The sequence below is a fragment of the Doryrhamphus excisus genome, chromosome 1, assembly GCF_030265055.1.
Source record: "Doryrhamphus excisus isolate RoL2022-K1 chromosome 1, RoL_Dexc_1.0, whole genome shotgun sequence".
Taxonomy (NCBI): Eukaryota; Metazoa; Chordata; class Actinopteri; order Syngnathiformes; family Syngnathidae; genus Doryrhamphus; species Doryrhamphus excisus.
The window spans coordinates 38,692,847-38,711,395 of NC_080466.1; the positions used below are offsets into that span (position 1 = coordinate 38,692,847).

Genomic DNA, 18,549 nt, shown 5'->3' on the forward strand with positions numbered 1-18,549 from the left:
AATGTCAATGCCATTCATAAATGTGCATTGTGTTGCCTTTTGTACAACTGAAATGTAGTTTTTGGCGTGGAAGTCGCCGAGCCTCTAGAGGGCGCGCTACTCCAGACTAAGCAATAAACACTCCGTGTGTGACCCGCGACTAACCTGCGAAGAAGAGCTGTGGCTCAGTCCGATGATGTGGACAAGGACCGGTACAACAAACATGGAATAATTTTAGTATTCCTAAACATAAACAATTGCCAACTATGTAGATATAAATATAATGACGTAACATTCAACCGTTTTGTTATAGTTTTTTAAAATAGTTTTTATCTATCTCCCATCATTGTGTGCGTACTCCTTTAAGCCCTTAAAGGTACAGTAACCATTTTGAGAGGAACAGTAAGGAACACCTTACCAGGATGACCGCATACACTCACTTATGTTTAGCTAAATGTCTCTTAGAAAGTTTTTATTTCACACAGTACTTTACCACAAAAAAATTCTCATACTCTATCTTTGGTCGCCTGCCACCCAGTAGCCGCCCACTATATATATATATATAGATAGATATAAATACACTGATATAACATTCAACCGTTTTAAATCGTTTTTTATCTATCTCCCATTATTGTGTGCGTACTCCTTAAACCTTTAAAGGTACAGTAACCATTTTGAGAAGAACAGTAAGTAACTCCTTACCAGGGTGACCGCATACTCGGCACACCCTACTTATATTTAGTTAAATGTCTCTTTAAAAGTTTTTATTTCACATAGTACTTTACCACAAAAAATCCTCATACTCTATCTTTGGTCGCCTACCACCCAGTAGCCGCCCACTATGTCAAAACCAGGAAGTGACAGCGATATACTTTATGTCCTCTAGATGGCAGCATTTCTTCTGCATTCCATGGCAGCCTGATCACGTGACAACCCCAACTCATCTAATGTCTCTAATGAAGTTCACACGCAATCAAAATTCCACACACTTTATGAAGATATACTAAATTATTTTAGCTAATACCTACAGGAAGTATTTCAATTGTGTGACTGATGTAAAGATTAGTCTTTCAGTCATCTGAGTTATATGTAAAATAATGTGTTTTCCCTATATTTGGATATTTAGTCTGACACTACCTAGTCAGGATAAAGAGATCATCTCCCCGTCACTCTGCGTGTCACAAGAATGGCTTTCCAACAAAAACAATGATGAGAGCCAGAGGGGGTAGGTGGGGGGTGGGGGGTAGCCAAGAGCGTGCTTGTCTGGCCTCAGATAAAGAGATATTTGTTCACGTGGTTACATAATGACCACAGGGTCATGAGCTGACATGGAGGTGAGGACAAGAACATACTGTAGCACAGAAGGACCCTTCAGTCGCTGCACACCGATGCTTCGTCAACACTTCAAGATGGAGCCTATTTACTTCTTCCTCTTGAAACAGAAGTTGTCATCCAAGTTGATGAATTTCTCAATCATTCAATTTGTTCCGTTTGTTCAAAATGTTATTATGACAATGAGGGTTTGTTATTCTGCTGGGTTTTTTTTTTGGTTTGTAGACATTATTGGACACATTGAAAAACAAGCTTTTGAGACTTTATGACTTCTTATGAATTTACCCACAAAAAGTTGTACATTCACAAGAATGAATAAGTAAATTTAGGAGAAAATAAATTAATTCATGAGAACAATGTCGCACATTTATGAGAAAAAAGTCGTAATAGTAAGAGAATAAAGCTGTACATTTAGAAGAAAAAAAAGTTGTACATTTTCAAGATTAAAGTCAGAAATTTAGGAGGAAATAAAGCCATGAATTTACACAAGAAATGATGAATTTACAAAAATTAAAGCCATACATTTCAGAAAAAAAGTAGTAACTTGACAAAAACAAGGTCGTAAACAATTTTGAGAAAAAAAAACATACAAAAAAACATACATACATTTATGGAAAAATTGTAAATTTGCAAAAATAGAGTCGGAAATATCCAAGAACAAAGTTGTTCATTTCTGAGAAAAAAATTGTAAATTTCAGAGAAAAAGTCCTATTATGTGAAAAAAAGTCTTAAATTTATCGGAAATTTACAAGAAAAATAAGTAATACATTTAGAAATAAAATTGTAAATTCATCAGGATAAAGTTGTAAACATATGAGAAAAAACTCGTACATTTCCGATAAAAAAGTTCTCTAAAAAAGAGAAAAAGTCATATTATGAGAAAAGCGTTTCAGAGAAATGTACAATAAAAAAGTTGTAAATTTTTGACAAAGAAGCAGTAACTAGACAAGAACAAGGTTGTAAAAATTAACAAGAAAAAAAAATCGTAAGTTTATGAAAAAAATGTAAATTTACAAGAAAAAAAGTCTAACATTTCTGACAAAGAAGCACTAACTAGACAAGAACAAGGTCGTAAAAAATTAAAAAAACAAAAAAAATATTACATTTACAAGAATAATGTCATACATATACAAGAACAAATCATAGATTTTTGTGAAAAAAGTTGTAGATTTCCAATAAAAAAAAGTCCTAAAGTTGAAAGTTTACGAGACACTTACAAGAAAAAAGTCCTACATTTCTAACAAAAAAACAACGTAGCTACTGGTACTGGATACTGCTACTACTACAGAGGGAAGTGTGATACTAGTCCAAAATAATATGGTTTGCATATTGCAGACTTTAAACAATTAATGAATCCATAAATACTTTGTGGTTGACTATAGCCCATTTTGACTCCAAAAAATATTGAAATACAAGTTATATACATTTTTCTGGCCTGCATGGCAAGTACAGTTTTCCTCCTATTCCATGTGGAAGTGGTAAGTTTTCATCTCATTCCATTTGAACCGTATCTAAAGTTTAGCATAAATACATTGGAGCAGGGGTCTCAAACTCAATTTACCTGGGGGGGCCACTGGAGCTAGCATGTGTAACTGGACACATGTGTCTCAGCGTAGTAAAATGTGTGACGCATAAGCGTGTCATGTCGAGCGCTGATGCCGGTGTCTTAATATCCTGCAAGCCGGCTAATTGGGTTTATTTTCCTAATGTGTCACTTATTTTTAGAGATGACTAAACATAAACCGTGTATATATTTGTCCTGAAAGCATGCATCATGTGATCAAAGCATTGAGCAATTTTTCTACGTATACCATACATGATAATCCCACCATCCAATCCAACTGAAGCCTGGCTCCTGGAACACGAGCAAGACGAGCACCCAGCGTCCGATTTCACACGCTAGACTCTTTCGTCATTTGACCTTCATGGCTAAGCTGGAGCAAAGGGAGCATTCGGGGGTTAATCCGTTCCTCTGATAGTTCATTAGAGTAATTAGGAGGTCAGTGTAAATGAGTTTGACGGGGGCAAAGACAGCAGTGTGCGCAAGAACGACAGGAGCCGGGGGGGCGTGTAGACGCTTGGCCCACAGCGTCACTGACACCCACTTATATAACGCTCTAATTATGACACCACTTATCTGTGTGTTAGGTGTGAGTTTTCTCATCAGATGCTCTTCTGATTGCAGTTGGCATGTTGGCACGTTGGTTGGTGGGGGCATGTGTGTTTGTGAGCAGATAAATGGGATAAATTTACCCGCAAAAAGTTGTACATTCACAAGAATAAATAAATAAATTCGGGAAAAAATAAATTATTTTATGAGAACAAAGTCATAAATGTACAAGAACAAAGTCGCACATTTACGAGAAAAAAGTCATAATAGTAAGAGAATAAAAATGTACATTTAGAAGGAAAAAGTTGTACATTTACGAGATTAAAGTCATAAATTTAGGAGGAAAAAAGCCATGAATTTACACAAGAAATGATAAATTTACAAAAATAAAGCCATACATTTCAGAAAAAGGTAGTAACTTCACAAAAACAAGGTCATAAATAATTCTGAGAAAAAAAGTCATACATTTACAAAAAAAATTGTAAATTTGCAAGAATAAAGGCGGGAATTTACAAGAACAAAGCCGTTCATTTCTGTGAAAAAAGTTGTAAATTTGTGAGAAAAAGTCTTCAATTTATTGGAAATTTACGAGAAAAAAAGGAAAACTAAAATTCATCAGAATAAAGTCGTAAACTTATGAGAAAAAACATTTCCAATAAAAAAGTAAATTCTAGAGAAAAAGTCATATTACGAGAAAAGAGTTTCAGAGAAATGTACAATAAAAAAGTTGTAAATTTACAAGAAAAAAGTCCAAAATTTCTGACAAAAAAGCAGTAACTAGACAAGAACAAGGTTGTAAAATGAACAAGAAACAAAATCGCAAGTTTACGGAAAAAAATGTAAATTTACAAGAATAATGTCAAACACATACGAGAACAAATCATAGATTTCCACAAAAAAAGTTGTAGATTTACAAGACATTTACAGGAAAAAAAACAGAAAAAGCGTAAATTTACGAGAAAAAATTCATAATATTACAAGAAAAAAGTCGCAAATTTACAAGAAAAAAGTCGTAATATTACGTGTGACTTTCCTCTTGCTTCAGGCAAGATTTTATTTATAACGTGGCAGCACAAAACAGAGCCGTTGAGCAGATCAGCATGCTAATGGTCACATTACATTTTTTTCTCATAAATTTACAACTTTATTCTTGTAATATTTTTTTTGATTTACAAGAAAAATGTTGTTCATTTAAGATGAATGATATAAATTATTATCAAAATTATTAAAATGTTTTTTGAGTCTGTAGTTTGTAGCCATATGGTCATTACGGTAACATTTGGGATTTGTTCGTTTTCTTGTTAAATGACATTGCTGGAGTGTCCGAAAGCCACACTTTGAACACCTTTGGAGTGGCTTCCTACAGGTGCATACAGGTGGCGACTAAACCTGTAATACCGACCTGCACATCCTTTGACATAATGAAGCATCTTTGTCACTCTATTTGACATACGTCTATGCAAACACCCCAGAGCTTGTCATCATTGTCTGAAGCTTGATTGAACACGGCGTTAAAGCAGATTTACCGTCCCCGTGACTCATGTAGCTTTTTCTCTTTAGTCCCCAGCCAACCTTTTTAGTCACAGCATGCTGCCTGATTTCAACCCCCTCACTCTTGTTTTCATAGCCAGGGGCAGCAGCAGCAGCAACGACAGCAGCAGCAGCATCCACTGCATGCTTGCACACTAAATAGCGGGACACACAATGGAACGATTCTCTGATGGCGCTGAAAGGACTGCGTGCAGATCACATGTCGGAGCCACTGGACTGTTGGCGTGCAGACGGCCACCAAGTAATGCGCAAACAACACAAAAGGAGGATGTTTGGGACATCTCATTCTGAGTGTGTGTGACAAAGAGAGGTAGATAATGTGAGTGCGTTGATGCAAGCAGCATTCATTGGAAATGAAGTCGCATTTGATGGGATTAGAAAATCCTTTCCAGGTGGGAAAAACAAAATTGATATAAAAGTTTTGCATAACATCCAAAACCAGGCAGCAATATCCAAACACTGACATAATCCCAAAGCATAAACACCATAAAACAAATGCAATGACAAAATGATGCAAATTACACTTGTCTACAAATTCATTTATTTTGAATGGTTAGCGCGCAGACCTCACAGCTAGGAGACCAGGGTTCAATTCCACCCTCGGCCATCTCTGTGTGGAGTTTGCATGTTCTCCCCACATTCCAAAAACATGCTAGGTTAATTGGCGACTCCAAATTGTCCATAGGTATGAATGTGAGTGTGAATGGTTGTTTGTCTATATGTGCCCTGTGATTGGCTGGGCACCAGTCCGGGGTGTACCCCGCCTCTCGCCCGAAGACAGCTGGGATAGGTTCCAGCACCCCCTAACATGTTTACTCTGGCCCCAACAAGTTTGGGGGTGAAATACTTGAGCATTGCGAAGGGGAAGAAGCTGAAGAGCTTTGGAGCGATGGGTTGCTGACCCCTGACTTAAAACAACAAAATTTGCCACCAGCTGCTTATAAATATCTGCCATGTAGTTTCCAAGAAACGCTCATGCAAAAGTCTATTTGTCCAACTCTGCAAATAAAAATAAAAATAAAAATAAAAATAAAAATAAAAATAAAAATAAAAATAAAAATAAAAATAAAAATAAAAATAAAAATAAAAATAAAAATAAAAATAAAAATAAAAATAAAAATAAAAATAAAAATAAAAATAAAAATAAAAATAAAAATAATTACAAAGGCGAACAAATGTAACAGTTACTGATTGTAAAAGTACCAGATGGAGGGGTAGGATTTAATAAGCTTTGCTTCTTCCTACTCCTTTTGGACATGTGGAACTGGGAACTGATTATGGGATGCACTCAATTGTAATCTGATGCATGTTCAAATGAAATAAAACCATTACCATTACCAAAACAAAACATTTCATGTAAAAACTCCAGACATATTAAAATTAATGTATTAGAATGTGCAGACAGACACACTTATTTTGCATAAATTTCCCATTTTGACTCAATACTATATCTTGGAAACTATCGTCAATCTACACATCTGATTTACTTTTTTTTTAATGGGTAATAGCATTTTGCTTGTAGACTAGTGTAATAGGCCCTAATACCTTTATCAGTGTCACATGACCATATAATGATGTAAACGTTATTATTTGATGATAGTAGACCCAAAAGTCTTTGGCACTTTATTTCCTACCCGGCTGTTGCCATGGTGATATTTTTACCCACTGTTATACAACTGCTCTACTTGCAGCGGTAACCCTCACAAAGCAATGGGCACACACACACACACACACACACACACACGAGAGAAGCTTAATAGTGGATTTATGCATGTGGTTTACTATACATTTGCATGCCCACTGGCACACACACACACACACACACACACACACACACACACACACACACACACACACACGGAGCATACGATGACAGAATGGGATCATTTTGATGGGTGAAAACAGCCCACTGACCCCAAGGCTGTTATATAACACCATGCAGCCACCACCCCCGTCCCAGCTTCCCAGTGGGGAGCCGATAGAAGGGCTTATCTCCCGCATCTCTACATCCAGTCCCGCTATCCCAGTAGCACAAAAACGTCCCTCGAAAAGAACTCGGGGAGGATCTCTGAATGTCACGGTCATGTTGACTTTGTTGTTGTGAAAGTGGGTGTCCTGTTTAGGCTAACTGGGAAAACCACCACAAAACGTCCACCCCTGACCTGGGTCCATTCAAACTAAAGGGTCAGGATTACACGGAAAGTTTGTCCGTTTATTGTCGTGTCGGGTAGAAGCACTGAGGATGGGAGACATCAATCAAATCAAAAGACACCGTTGTGAAGATTTGGTTATGCCTCCCGTGTTCTGGAATCAGATTATTTGAATGGATTCATAAATATTAAAATTCACCAATCTGGTAAACTGAACGACTACAGTCATGCACAAAGTGAAGAATCACAGTATTTGACAACAGTATTATCTACAGTATTATGTGTGTATGATTTATATAATTCTACAGTATTATATATTCTGTATTTATTACATTTAGCTAATAAATACAGTTTTTTTTAACTTTATTAAAGCAGTCCAGACATAAACTAACACCCCTATAGTCACCTTTACACTCATATTACTCAATATAGTAAACATAATATGAAAAAAAAATAAGCCATTGAAGACATAGATGGCGGCACGGCGATCGAGTGGTTAGTGCGCAGACCTCACAGCGAGGAGACCAGGGTTCAATTCCACTCCTCGGCCATCTCTGTGTGGAGTTTGCATGTTCTTCCGGTGCATGCGTGGGTTTTTTTCCGGGTACTCCGGTTTCCTCCCACATTCCAAAAACATGCTAGGTTAATTAGCGACTCCAAATTGTCCATAGGTATGAATGTGAGTGTGAATGGTTGTTTGTCTATATGTGCCCTGTGATTGGCTGGCCACCAGTCCAGGGTCAATTTGGACAATTTGGAGTCGCTAATTAACTTAGCATGTTTTTGGAATGTGGGAAGAAAACCCACGCATGCACGGGGAGAACATGCAAACTCCACACAGAGATGGCCGTGGGTGGAATCGAACTCAGGTCTCCTAGCTGTGAGGCCTAACCACTCAGCCGCCGTGCAGCCGAACCATGTTTTTATTAGGGATAATTAATTCCAACCTGCAATTGAAGCCCATTGTTCAAGTCTAGTGTGTCTCACCGAACACAGCAGATGGAGTCTGTGGAATGAATGCAGGACAATTTTGACAGATTAGTGACGTGTGTGTCAGCGTGACCAATAAAAGTACATTCCAAACAGAGAGCATAGTAATGGTAATGAGCCGTGAGCTCTGCTGTTGACATTAACTTGTGTTCGCTTAACGGAACAGAACATTGCTGCTCTGAATGCAGCCTGAAACTGATTGGCTTGTGCGTGTGTGTGTGTGTGTGTGTGTGTGCCTGGACTGGATAGAAGCAATCAGGACTGGCTGAAGCTGCTCACGCTGCCGTCATCCCGTCTGACAGAACAACCTCGTTATTCCAGATCTGACATCAGTCTTTGTTAGCATATTGAGTGTTTATATGTGTCTATCACTTGGCATTATTAAGCTATATGTTAGCATGCTAAGTGTTTATACGTGTCTATCACTTGGCATTATTAAGCTATATGTTAGCATGCTAAAGTGTTTATATGTGTCTATCACTTGGCATTATTAAGCTATATGTTAGCATGCTAAGTGTTTATATGTGTCTATCACTTGGCATTATTAAGCTATATGTTAGCATGCTAAAGTGTTTATATGTGTCTATCACTTGGCATTATTAAGCTATATGTTAGCATGCTAAAGTGTTTATATGTGTCTATCACTTGGCATTATTAAGCTATATGTTAGCATGCTAAGTGTTTATATGTGTCTACCACTTGGCATTATTAAGCTATATGTTAGCATGCTAAGTGTTTATATGCGTCTATCACTTGGCATTATTAAGCTATATGTTAGCATACTAACGTGTTTATATGTGTCTAGCTTTGAAAGTAATAAAAATGCTATTCTTGGCATGCTAATATGCTTACATTAGCACTATTACGTTACATGTAACATTAGTATAGTAGCATTTTTTTGCCATTTTCATTGCTGGACACTTAGACATGATAGACAGTGTGGAAGTGGAAGTTTTTAGGCTAAGCAGTTAGCCTATTCTGTTCTCATGTGGGTTTTCTCCGGGTACTACGGTTTCCTCCCACATTCCAAAAACATGCTAGGTTAATCGGTGACTCCAAATTGTCCATAGGTATGAATGTGAGTGTGAATGGTTGTTTGTCTATATGTGCCCTGTGATTGGCTGGCGACCAATCCGGGGTGAACCTAGACAGCTGGGATAGACTCCTGCACCCCGTGCGACCCTTGTGAGGATAAGTGGTAGAAAACGAATAAATGAGCCACATTAGGAGTATAACGTTCACACCAGTCAAATCAAATGCTGCCAAAATGAAAAAAAAAAGTAGTAACATGGAGACGTTAACACAAACCAAAGTTTAATTCTTCCCCCATGAAACTGCAGACAAAACAGATATATACCAGATAGAGGTATCCAAACATCATATAAGAACATTAATGAATATCATTATTGTAATAACATGGAATGTAGCGCTCTCCCTCTAGTTTACTTGACTTAGACTCGCGTCTAATAAATAAATACATCTCTAGCCTTGTATGAATATAGTCTCTGGAAGTAAAAATGCTTATTTATACGTCTCTCAAATCGGATAAGTTCACCCCCCCCACACACACACACGCTCACCCGGCTGAATGTGTTTAAGTGCATGTACAGTTTATGTGTGCAATTTCTTTGGAAATGAAAAGCAGTTCTTGAACTACTCTTTTGCAAGCGACCCTTTTCCTTGTAGTCTTGTTAAAAGTGACAGTTTTAAACCTAAAAAAATAATACGACAGGACAAAAACCTTGCAAAGCACCAACAAAAAAACGCGTCAGACATAACGTAGTGTTGTTGTGTTGTGTTGTGTACTTGTTGAGAGTCTAGCCTGAGCGGTGGTCCTCCAGCTCGGAGATGATGGTGATGAGGTTCTGGAGGCCAAAGATGTATCCGCTGTCCTGCCCCTCGTGGACCACACTGTCCTCACAGTAATGTCTGCAGGTGGTGTGGGCGAAGTCTATCATCCTGACGTCCACCGCTGGGCTACGAGGGCCCGAACGGGACAGGCAGCTCCCCCCGCCGTTGCTGCTGTCATCACCCGGTGTGGAGGCGCAGCGGGGGAAATCAAGTGCACCTGCCGCATCCCCTACTTCGTCTTCTTCTTCCATTTCTGGTTCGGGTTCCGCCTCCTCATCTTCTTCGTATTCCTCTTCTTCTTCTTCTTCGGAGAGGCCGCTCTCGGTGCGTCTGCGTTTGTGTTTGCGGTGTGGCGCCCCGTCGTAGATGATGAGCAGGGAGCTGGAGTAGAAGCGGTAGGATTCGCAGGCCTCCAGAGCAGCTTGCATGTCTCGGAGCCGGCGCAGCACCGGAGAGAGGAGTTCCTGTCGCAGGCGGCGTCCGCTGTGGAAGAACTGGAGCAAAGCTTCCTTAAAGTCTGCCAGGGCGAGTTTGCGTCCGTGGTACTTGTTCATGAACATCAGCTGGCCTGTATCAGAATGATACACCTGGTGGGACGGAAAAACACATTATGGAGATTATAAAGAAATCATATTTCCATCTTAAAATTAGGGCTGCAACCAACGATTATTTTATTCATCAATTAATCTTACATTCAATCAATTAATCTGAACCAAACACTAACAATGTCAATCGCTGTTTTCCGATGTCAAAAATACACTTCATGCTTCAAATTTCACAGCTTCACCCTATCAGTTTTCCAAAATATATTAATTATTAAATCATTGCTGTTATGTGGTTGATTACAGCCTATTATTACTCGAAAATTACATATTTTCAAGCATAAAAATGGCTAAACTAACTAAAATACAAAAATAAGGCATACAGAAAACGCATTGAAAGACATGTTGTTCTATGTAGTATTCTACACTGACCACCAGGAGTCAGTAATGTTACATTAATGAGACGATAGCCACCACAGGAAGTGTCCAGAAACTGGAAAAGAAAGGAATTCTCCCAATGCTACCATGTGTGAGCCTACATTATGTATTTTTATATCAGTTAATATGAATGTAAAGGTCAATATAGGGGTGTTATTGCATGTCTAGAGGGCTCTAGGACTGATATGTGGTTGATTACGGCCCATTATGACAAAAAAAATATGTATTTTCAAGCATAAAAATGGCTAAACTAAGTAAAATACAAAAATAAGGCATTCAGAAAACGCATTGAAAGACATGTTGTTCTATGTAGTATTCTACACTGACCACCAGGAGTCAGTAATGTCACATTAATGACACAATAGCCACCACAGGAAGTGCAAGTGTCCAGAAACTGAAACAGAAAGTAATTCTCCCAATGCTACCACGTGTGAGTCTACATTATGTATTTTTATATCGGTTAATATGAATGTAAAGCTCAATATAGGGGTGTTATTGCATGTCTAGAGGGCTCTAGGACTGATATGTGGTTGATTACGGCCCATTATGACAAAAAAAAATACGTATTTTCAAGCATAAAAATGGCTAAACTAAGTAAAATACAAAAATAAGGCATTCAGAAAACGCATTGAAAGACATGTTGTTCTATGTAGTATTCTACACTGACCACCAGGAGTCAGTAATGTCACATTGACACAATAGCCACCACAGGAATTGCAAGTGTCCAGAAACTGAAACAGAAAGTAATTCTCCCAATGCTACCACGTGCGAGCCTACATTATGTATTTTTATATCGGTTAATGTGAATGTAAAGGTCAATATAGGGGTGTTATTGCATGTCTAGAGGGCTCTGGGACTGATACGTGGTTGATTACGGCATATTGTTCCTCGAAAATGACATATTTTGAAGCATAAAAATGGCTAAATGAAATAAAATACAAATATAAGGCATTCAGAAAACGCATTGAAAGACACGTTCTATGTAGTATTCTACACTGACCACCAGGAGTCAGTAATGTCACATTATTGGGACGATAGCCACCACAGGGAGTGTCCAGAAACTGGAACAGAAAGGAATTCTCCCAATGCTACCATGTTAATATGAGTGTAAAGCTCAATATAGGGGTGTTATTGCATGTCTAGAGGGCTCTAGGAATGATAAAAAGCCATACTGAAATCATGAATAGATTTACTGTACGTAAACAAAAAGATAATAGATCTGATTTCAGAGAAATCAGAGCACATTTGCAATAACTGTTGATTAATCATGGATTAACTGTTGCAGCTATACTTATAATAGAGACGATTTCGATGTTGCTTCTTTTATGGCTCCCACACCTACTGTGAATACATCATATATTTCCATAACATTTCCATAAAGGCATTGATGGAAGCCTTAGAAGCATGACAACTGATCTGGCATCTGTTTTCGGTTAATGCATAGACCTCAGCAAAGCTCGACGTGTAACAACAATGGGTAACAATGAAGGTACCTGCATGCCACACAGTCGGACTCCTATTGATGCCGACGTGCTCTGCTGGCACTTTCGGATCTGGACAGCCTTCTTCTCCTCCGAGGCGTCGTCTCCGTGTTGCCGAGTGCCCATTTTCAGGTCCAACACACACGGCACTGTGTGCCGCCAGGTTAGGTTCTCCAGCAGGATGAATTCTGGGAAATTGAGTCAAGTTTTTTTTTTTCCATTGTTGAATGTCGTGTTTGCATGCGTTACAGACACGGTCATATCAAGTCACTAATGGGAGTGTTTTTGTAAAGCGACACCAATGACATAGATCAGGGGTCTCAAACACACAACCCGCGGGCCAAATGTGGCCCACAGGACACTAGTTTGAGGCCCCCGCCTTGATTTGAAAGTTTAATGTTAGTGCGGCCCGTGCAAGTTTGATATGGATGCTGTATGGTATCATGTACCCAGAAAAAATTATTACGTTTGATTAATGTTCATGTTAAAGGTTAAATAACTGTTAATAGTTATCCTCCCTATCCGTGTGGAAGTGGTAAGTTTTTGGCGATTTAAGTTTAAAGGAAATAACTTGAAGGCTACCGTTTAGGTCGCTAGCTCTCTAGTTTGCGAGTTAGCATGTGTCTCAAGACCCTGCAGTTGCGCAATATGTTGTAAATAAAAAAAGAGCATAAATGTGACTATAGTCGTGTTTTGTGATGTCTACAGGGCTCTAATAATACTTTGTTAATTTTAATTTGAAAAAAATAATTTGTCTACCCACCAACTATAAGTGGTTTCTTACGTTTTTATTATTTGCCGTTTTATTATTATTATTATATTTATTACTGATTGATTGATTTTCTTTATTCTTGATTTGTTTATTTATTTTTCATCTTATTTTGTGTAGAAAAATAAAAAGTAAGATATTTGAGAATTTTTTTGTTTTTAATAAATTCGTTTTTTGGGGGGGAAAACCTGATGCGGCCCAGTCTCACTCAGACCCGAGCTCCAGCGGCCCCCCAAGTAAATTGAGTTTGAGACCCCTGACATTAGATCGTGTTAAACAGCCAAAAGCTGTCGTGCGTGCATGCGTGCTATAATATAAACAGCATTCCCAAAAAGGATACTGTATTGATTGCGGTGCTTGGCGTTCTCCTTCATCCTCTGCAGATGCTGCTGGTGACACTTGAGGCTCCAAGGGTTGTGTTTGAGCTGCGGGACGGCATTGCTATGACTGTGCTCCTCCAGGCGGTAGTACAGCACTTCGGCTTGCTGCAGCCACTCCAGCTCCACATCCTCCAGCAGCTTGTGAGCACTGAAGGTTTTGGAGGAGATAGAATTTGGATCAGATGGACTAATGTGATGAATTCCGCTTTTTACCCTGAAGGACGGCAATGTTATGTTTATATAAATACGCAAACGTTGATGTTCTGCAATGCAGTCATTTGACCTGAGGGTGTATGTGCAAGGAAATGTGTGTTTATTTCTTTTCACCTCTTATCTTTGCGCGAGTGGCGACTTCGTCCATCTTTGCTGAGGTTATCGCTCTCCACTAGAGGCGAAGATGTCATCATTTTGCTCCACTTCAGCATCTTGCTCTTGGGTTCACTGTCAGCCGAGGGGTCCTTGTTCTCCAGGTCGGCCGCCGGGTCGCTGTGGAGGGGGTAGGCGATGAGGCACAGGTTTCCTTCTTCATCCTCCTCGAAACTCACCGACACCACACCTGGAACAGCAGGTCACACGGGTCATTTTCATTTATTTTGTTGCTTTGCAGGGTTCTATTTGTGACAATATGCATATACACTCATTGGTGTGAGAGCTGCAATAATTAATCAATGATTAATCCATTTTTTTTTTAATCTTCTGATTTCAGCCTTTCAAATGCCAATAATCCATGACAGCAAACATACAGTATCTTTTTCAGCATCATTTTTGCCTCTTTTTTTATATATGTTGCAGACCAAACCACTAATTAAGGGGTGTCCAAAGTGCGGCCCGTGATTTTCTTTTATTGGCCCAGGGCACTTTCTAAAAATATAATTTAACAAGAAAACTCCACACAAAAAACAGCAGCCAAAACAGAAAACTCAGCAGTGATTTTACAAGAATAAAGTCAAAATATTAACCAAAAAGTTACAATTAACTAAGAAAAACATAGCATAATGTTCAACAATCAAGACAAATTATTAGTTGTTTTTTTTAAAAGTTGTGATACTATGAGAAACAAAAATTAACAAATAAAGTTATATTTAGAAAATCAAGTTTCTTGCATTCAATTAATCAAAACAACAAGCAGATTAATCAACAAAGAAAATAATTGCTAGTTGCAGCCCGGCTTATCTGATGCAAACTGCTAAATGTTGCCAAGGCAACACCCAAAAAAAAGCATAGGTAGAAACAAATAAAAGGAAGAAGAAAAATGTTCTCCGAGGTAGAGCCCAAACACAAAAGACACCGCACTAGAAACGTGATGTTAAAAACGCTATTTATTACCACATCACACAAAGTCATGTACAATGTATATAATGTACACAAACTATATCACACAAGAAAGTATATTTTTCAAGTAGATATCCCATCACCCCATGATCTCTTGGTCATGATGCAAAAGTTGACCTCAAGATAAAGGACAGAGGAAGAACGTGAGAACAAAGATAAAAAGTGGAAAAGATGCTGACGGAAAAAGAGAGCAACAAGACAAAGACGGGAAATTTAACACCCTTTTGTGGTCACATGACTCTTTCTTGGATGTGAACACAAGAAGCAAATGTGGGACAAAAGAGCCCATCTTGCACTAAAAGATGCAAGTTTAAAACCGGCAGAGCTTGTTAGGAGTTTGCTGAGGTTGACATGTTAAACCAGTCCTACTGTGTCTTCTAATGTTCACGCTCATCAGAGGCGACGAACGAAAGGCGTGTCGAGGAACATCAGCTCAGGTTTTCGGATATCAACCAGGTGACCTCAAAGGTCCCTTGGCAGCAACTCTTTGGATTTGTGCATGGGAACAACAGGGGAAGTTGATACCCATGTCATGTGATGGATGCATGCCAGGAAACATATAGCACCCCCCCCCCCACACACACACACCTGACTTACCTGTGCAAATACAATCGTCCGCAAACAGCTCTTGTTTACATTCTGTACACAGGAAGCAGAGTGATAGTAGTTACCTCGATACTGCGGGGTGAACCTTCTCATCTGAGCGGGCAGGCTCTTGTAGAACTGATGCTCGCGTGGGATGAGCGGCTTGCAGATGGTCTGCTCTCCAAAACGCAGGACGCACGAATGCCCCCCCACTTGGTGTACGAAGGGCTCAAGTATCACCCCTTTCTCCAAGTAGCACTGCGGATGTTGTTGCTGTTGTTGCTGCTGCTGCTGCTTCTGGTTCTCTGCATCCTTGGCTTCTTGGGCCTGAGCCTCGATAGCCGGACTCATCCTCCTCTGGCCCTGACCACACTTCCGCGGGCATTAGCCTCTTCACGCACGCACACACGCTGAAATGCTCACACGATTGCAGATGTGCACAGTCACAACAAGAGCGAGATATTGTGCAAGATATTGCAATTGTTTCCCGAGGGCCCTTGTTGTGCAGATCACCTGCTTCTTCCTAAGCAGGACGGTGCTCATCAAAAGGAGAAGTCATGAGGAGAACAAGGAGATAAGAGCGCTCACTTATCCTAGACAATAGATTGACTCCCTTTTTTTTTTTTTATATTATTTAGCCGATAAGACGAAGAGATCCCTCTGTTGAGACTCCGTTGAGAACTGAAGGCTCTCTGACAGCACAGCGTCTGTACCCTCTCCACTTGACAAGCTCGCACCAGTCAGAAAGAGGCTCCGCCCCATTTCCAAGAAGACCACCAATCAGCTGCATCCAAAGCAAGCAGTTGGGTGGCAACTCCAGCGAAGAGAGAGAGAGAGAGAGAGAGAGGAAACAAACAAAAAAGACACATAAGGGAGGGGTGAGGGAGGAATTAGCAAGAAGAATAACAAGAGTGAAGGGGCGGGGCTAAACTCAGCTGCTGTGACAGCGTAAAACTGCAATATCCCCCCCCCCCAGTCAAACGTCAGGAGCAGAGGAGTTGAAAACACACGTGAGTTAGTGTCTGCTGCAATATTTAAATCAGGTGCACAAAAGCAGCCGTAATATTTTAGATGCTGATTTGGATGAACGTTAATATTTGAAAAAAAATTTGTTATATTTTGAAAAAAAAAAAAAAAACGTTCATATTTGAATAGGAACATTTTTTGCATAGAACTCATTTGGATAAAGTAGACTGATTTCCATTAATTCAATAAATCAACTTGACGAGTGGTTAGCACGCAGGCCTGACTGACAGCTTGGAGACCTGAGTTCAATTCCACCCTCCACCATCTCTGTGTGGAGTTTGCATGTTCTCCCCGTGCATGCGTGGGTTTTCTATGGGTTCTCCGGTTTCCTCCCACATTCCAAAAAACATGCTAGGTTAATTGGCTACTCCAAATTGTCCATAGGTATGAATGTGAGTGTGAATAGTTGTCTATATGTGCCCTGTGATTGGCTGGCAACCAGAAGTCAGCTGGGATAGGTTCCAGCACCCCTCGTGAGGATAAGCAGTAGAAAATTCCTGAATAAATGAGCTTACAGCAGAATATATTTCATCCTTCGTTGACAATGTTAAATTCCGCAAAATATAGGATTCAATAAGCTGAACATTTTCATAGTTTGAGCACAGACAACCTGTAAATATATTTTTTACCATTATTACAGCATTGTAGACATGAAATAACACCCTTATAGTCTGCTTTACACTCCTATTATTCATTGTTTACACCACTGTGCAGGCTAGGAGATCACTGCAGGGACATAAGACATTTCATCTAGCACGTTAACGAGCTAACTAGTTAGCCTCCAGTTTACTTGTTCTCAGAAACAAAACGGGGAAGAAGGCTGCAGGAAGAAGCCAAAAACGTACCACTTCCACATGGAATGGGAGGACCACTCCATGCTGTGTCAAGGTGATGTAATGTCTAAGACAATGTCTCATCAGGTCTCAACAGGGCTCATTTATTAATTAATTAATTTGTGAAAAACAGTGCGAGAATGAGGGAGCAATGTTCGAATCCCGGTGTAGTGAGGGACGACTCCACTCCCTCATTTATCACATGAAAGATTCTTTCTTTATAAATGAAATATTTTCAGAATTAGAGCATAGAAAAAGTGCTTACTGCTTTCTAAATAAAGTTTTTATATTATTAGAGCCCTCTAAATGTAAAATAACAACCCTATAGTCACATTTACTCTCATATTGCTCAATATAGTAGATAAAATAACAGAAAATAAGCCATTTAAGACGGACTGTAAATAACACTCTTGCTAGGGGAGGTGAATGAGTGGCGGACAGGAAGTGACATCAGTGGTTTAGAGTTGAGTTTTAGCTTTATTGCAATAACCTGTGTAAGTAACTTTGTTTGTGCATAAGGGACAAGCCACAGTGGCGTCATTAGGCCTATTTAAGCCCCCCTAAATAATTACATATTTTTATTGATTTTTTTTATTGATTATTTTTTTTTAATCTCTGACAAATTTTATATAATAGGGCAGAAGCAGGCTAATAAAAAAGCCAATAAGCAGGCTAATACTACCTAGCTACTACTACTAATACTAGTAGTAGTAGTAATAATCAGAAGAATAATAATAAGCTAATTAATAATATAATAATGGTTATTATATAAAACTGGCTTCAGGTGTCAATAACCATAAAACTAATACAGTCTAAGAATATTATTAAATCCCAAACTATCAACAACCTGCATGATATAAAACAATAGTTCAATGAAAGTGATCGGTAAATAGTGACTTAAGGACAGGGTGTGGTCTAAGGACATACCTTAATGGGTGATGAGGTCTGCCAAGACCTTGTGCTATGACCAGAGTGGAAACTTTAATCCTCATCTTAAAGGCTCCTACCTCCTCTTGACACAGATTATTTAGCCGGTAAAATAACACGGGATTAAATAATTACTCACCGCTGCCGTCATTCATGAGTGCAATCTACTGACTACTGACTGTATGCCATTACCACTGATAAATATTATCCATTTGTTAACCATACAGTATAAATAAAGCTTTTTCTTGTGTGTGAGCGTGCATGTGAGTCTAC

The 18,549-nt window shown here is 39.1% G+C and overlaps 1 protein-coding gene across 3 annotated transcripts in view; it reads right to left on the bottom strand.

Annotated features, from left to right (window-relative positions):
* Positions 1-9,405: 9,405 nt before the first annotated feature.
* LOC131136960 (inositol hexakisphosphate kinase 2-like) overlaps positions 9,406-18,549 on the bottom strand; it is a 31,785-nt gene continuing 22,641 nt past the window's right edge. For 2 of the 3 annotated variants that reach the window (XM_058084362.1, XM_058084351.1), the window contains exons 2-5: positions 13,901-14,129; positions 13,534-13,721; positions 12,437-12,612; positions 9,406-10,550 (exon numbers count right to left, since the gene is read on the bottom strand). In XM_058084362.1, the coding sequence (XP_057940345.1) occupies positions 9,930-10,550; positions 12,437-12,612; positions 13,534-13,721; positions 13,901-14,129 (1,214 nt within the window). In that variant the 3' untranslated portion in view covers positions 9,406-9,929. Of the gene's footprint in view, positions 10,551-12,436; positions 12,613-13,533; positions 13,722-13,900; positions 14,130-15,576; positions 16,235-18,549 lie in introns of those variants that run through there. The other variant, XM_058084344.1, reaches the window with a different exon arrangement.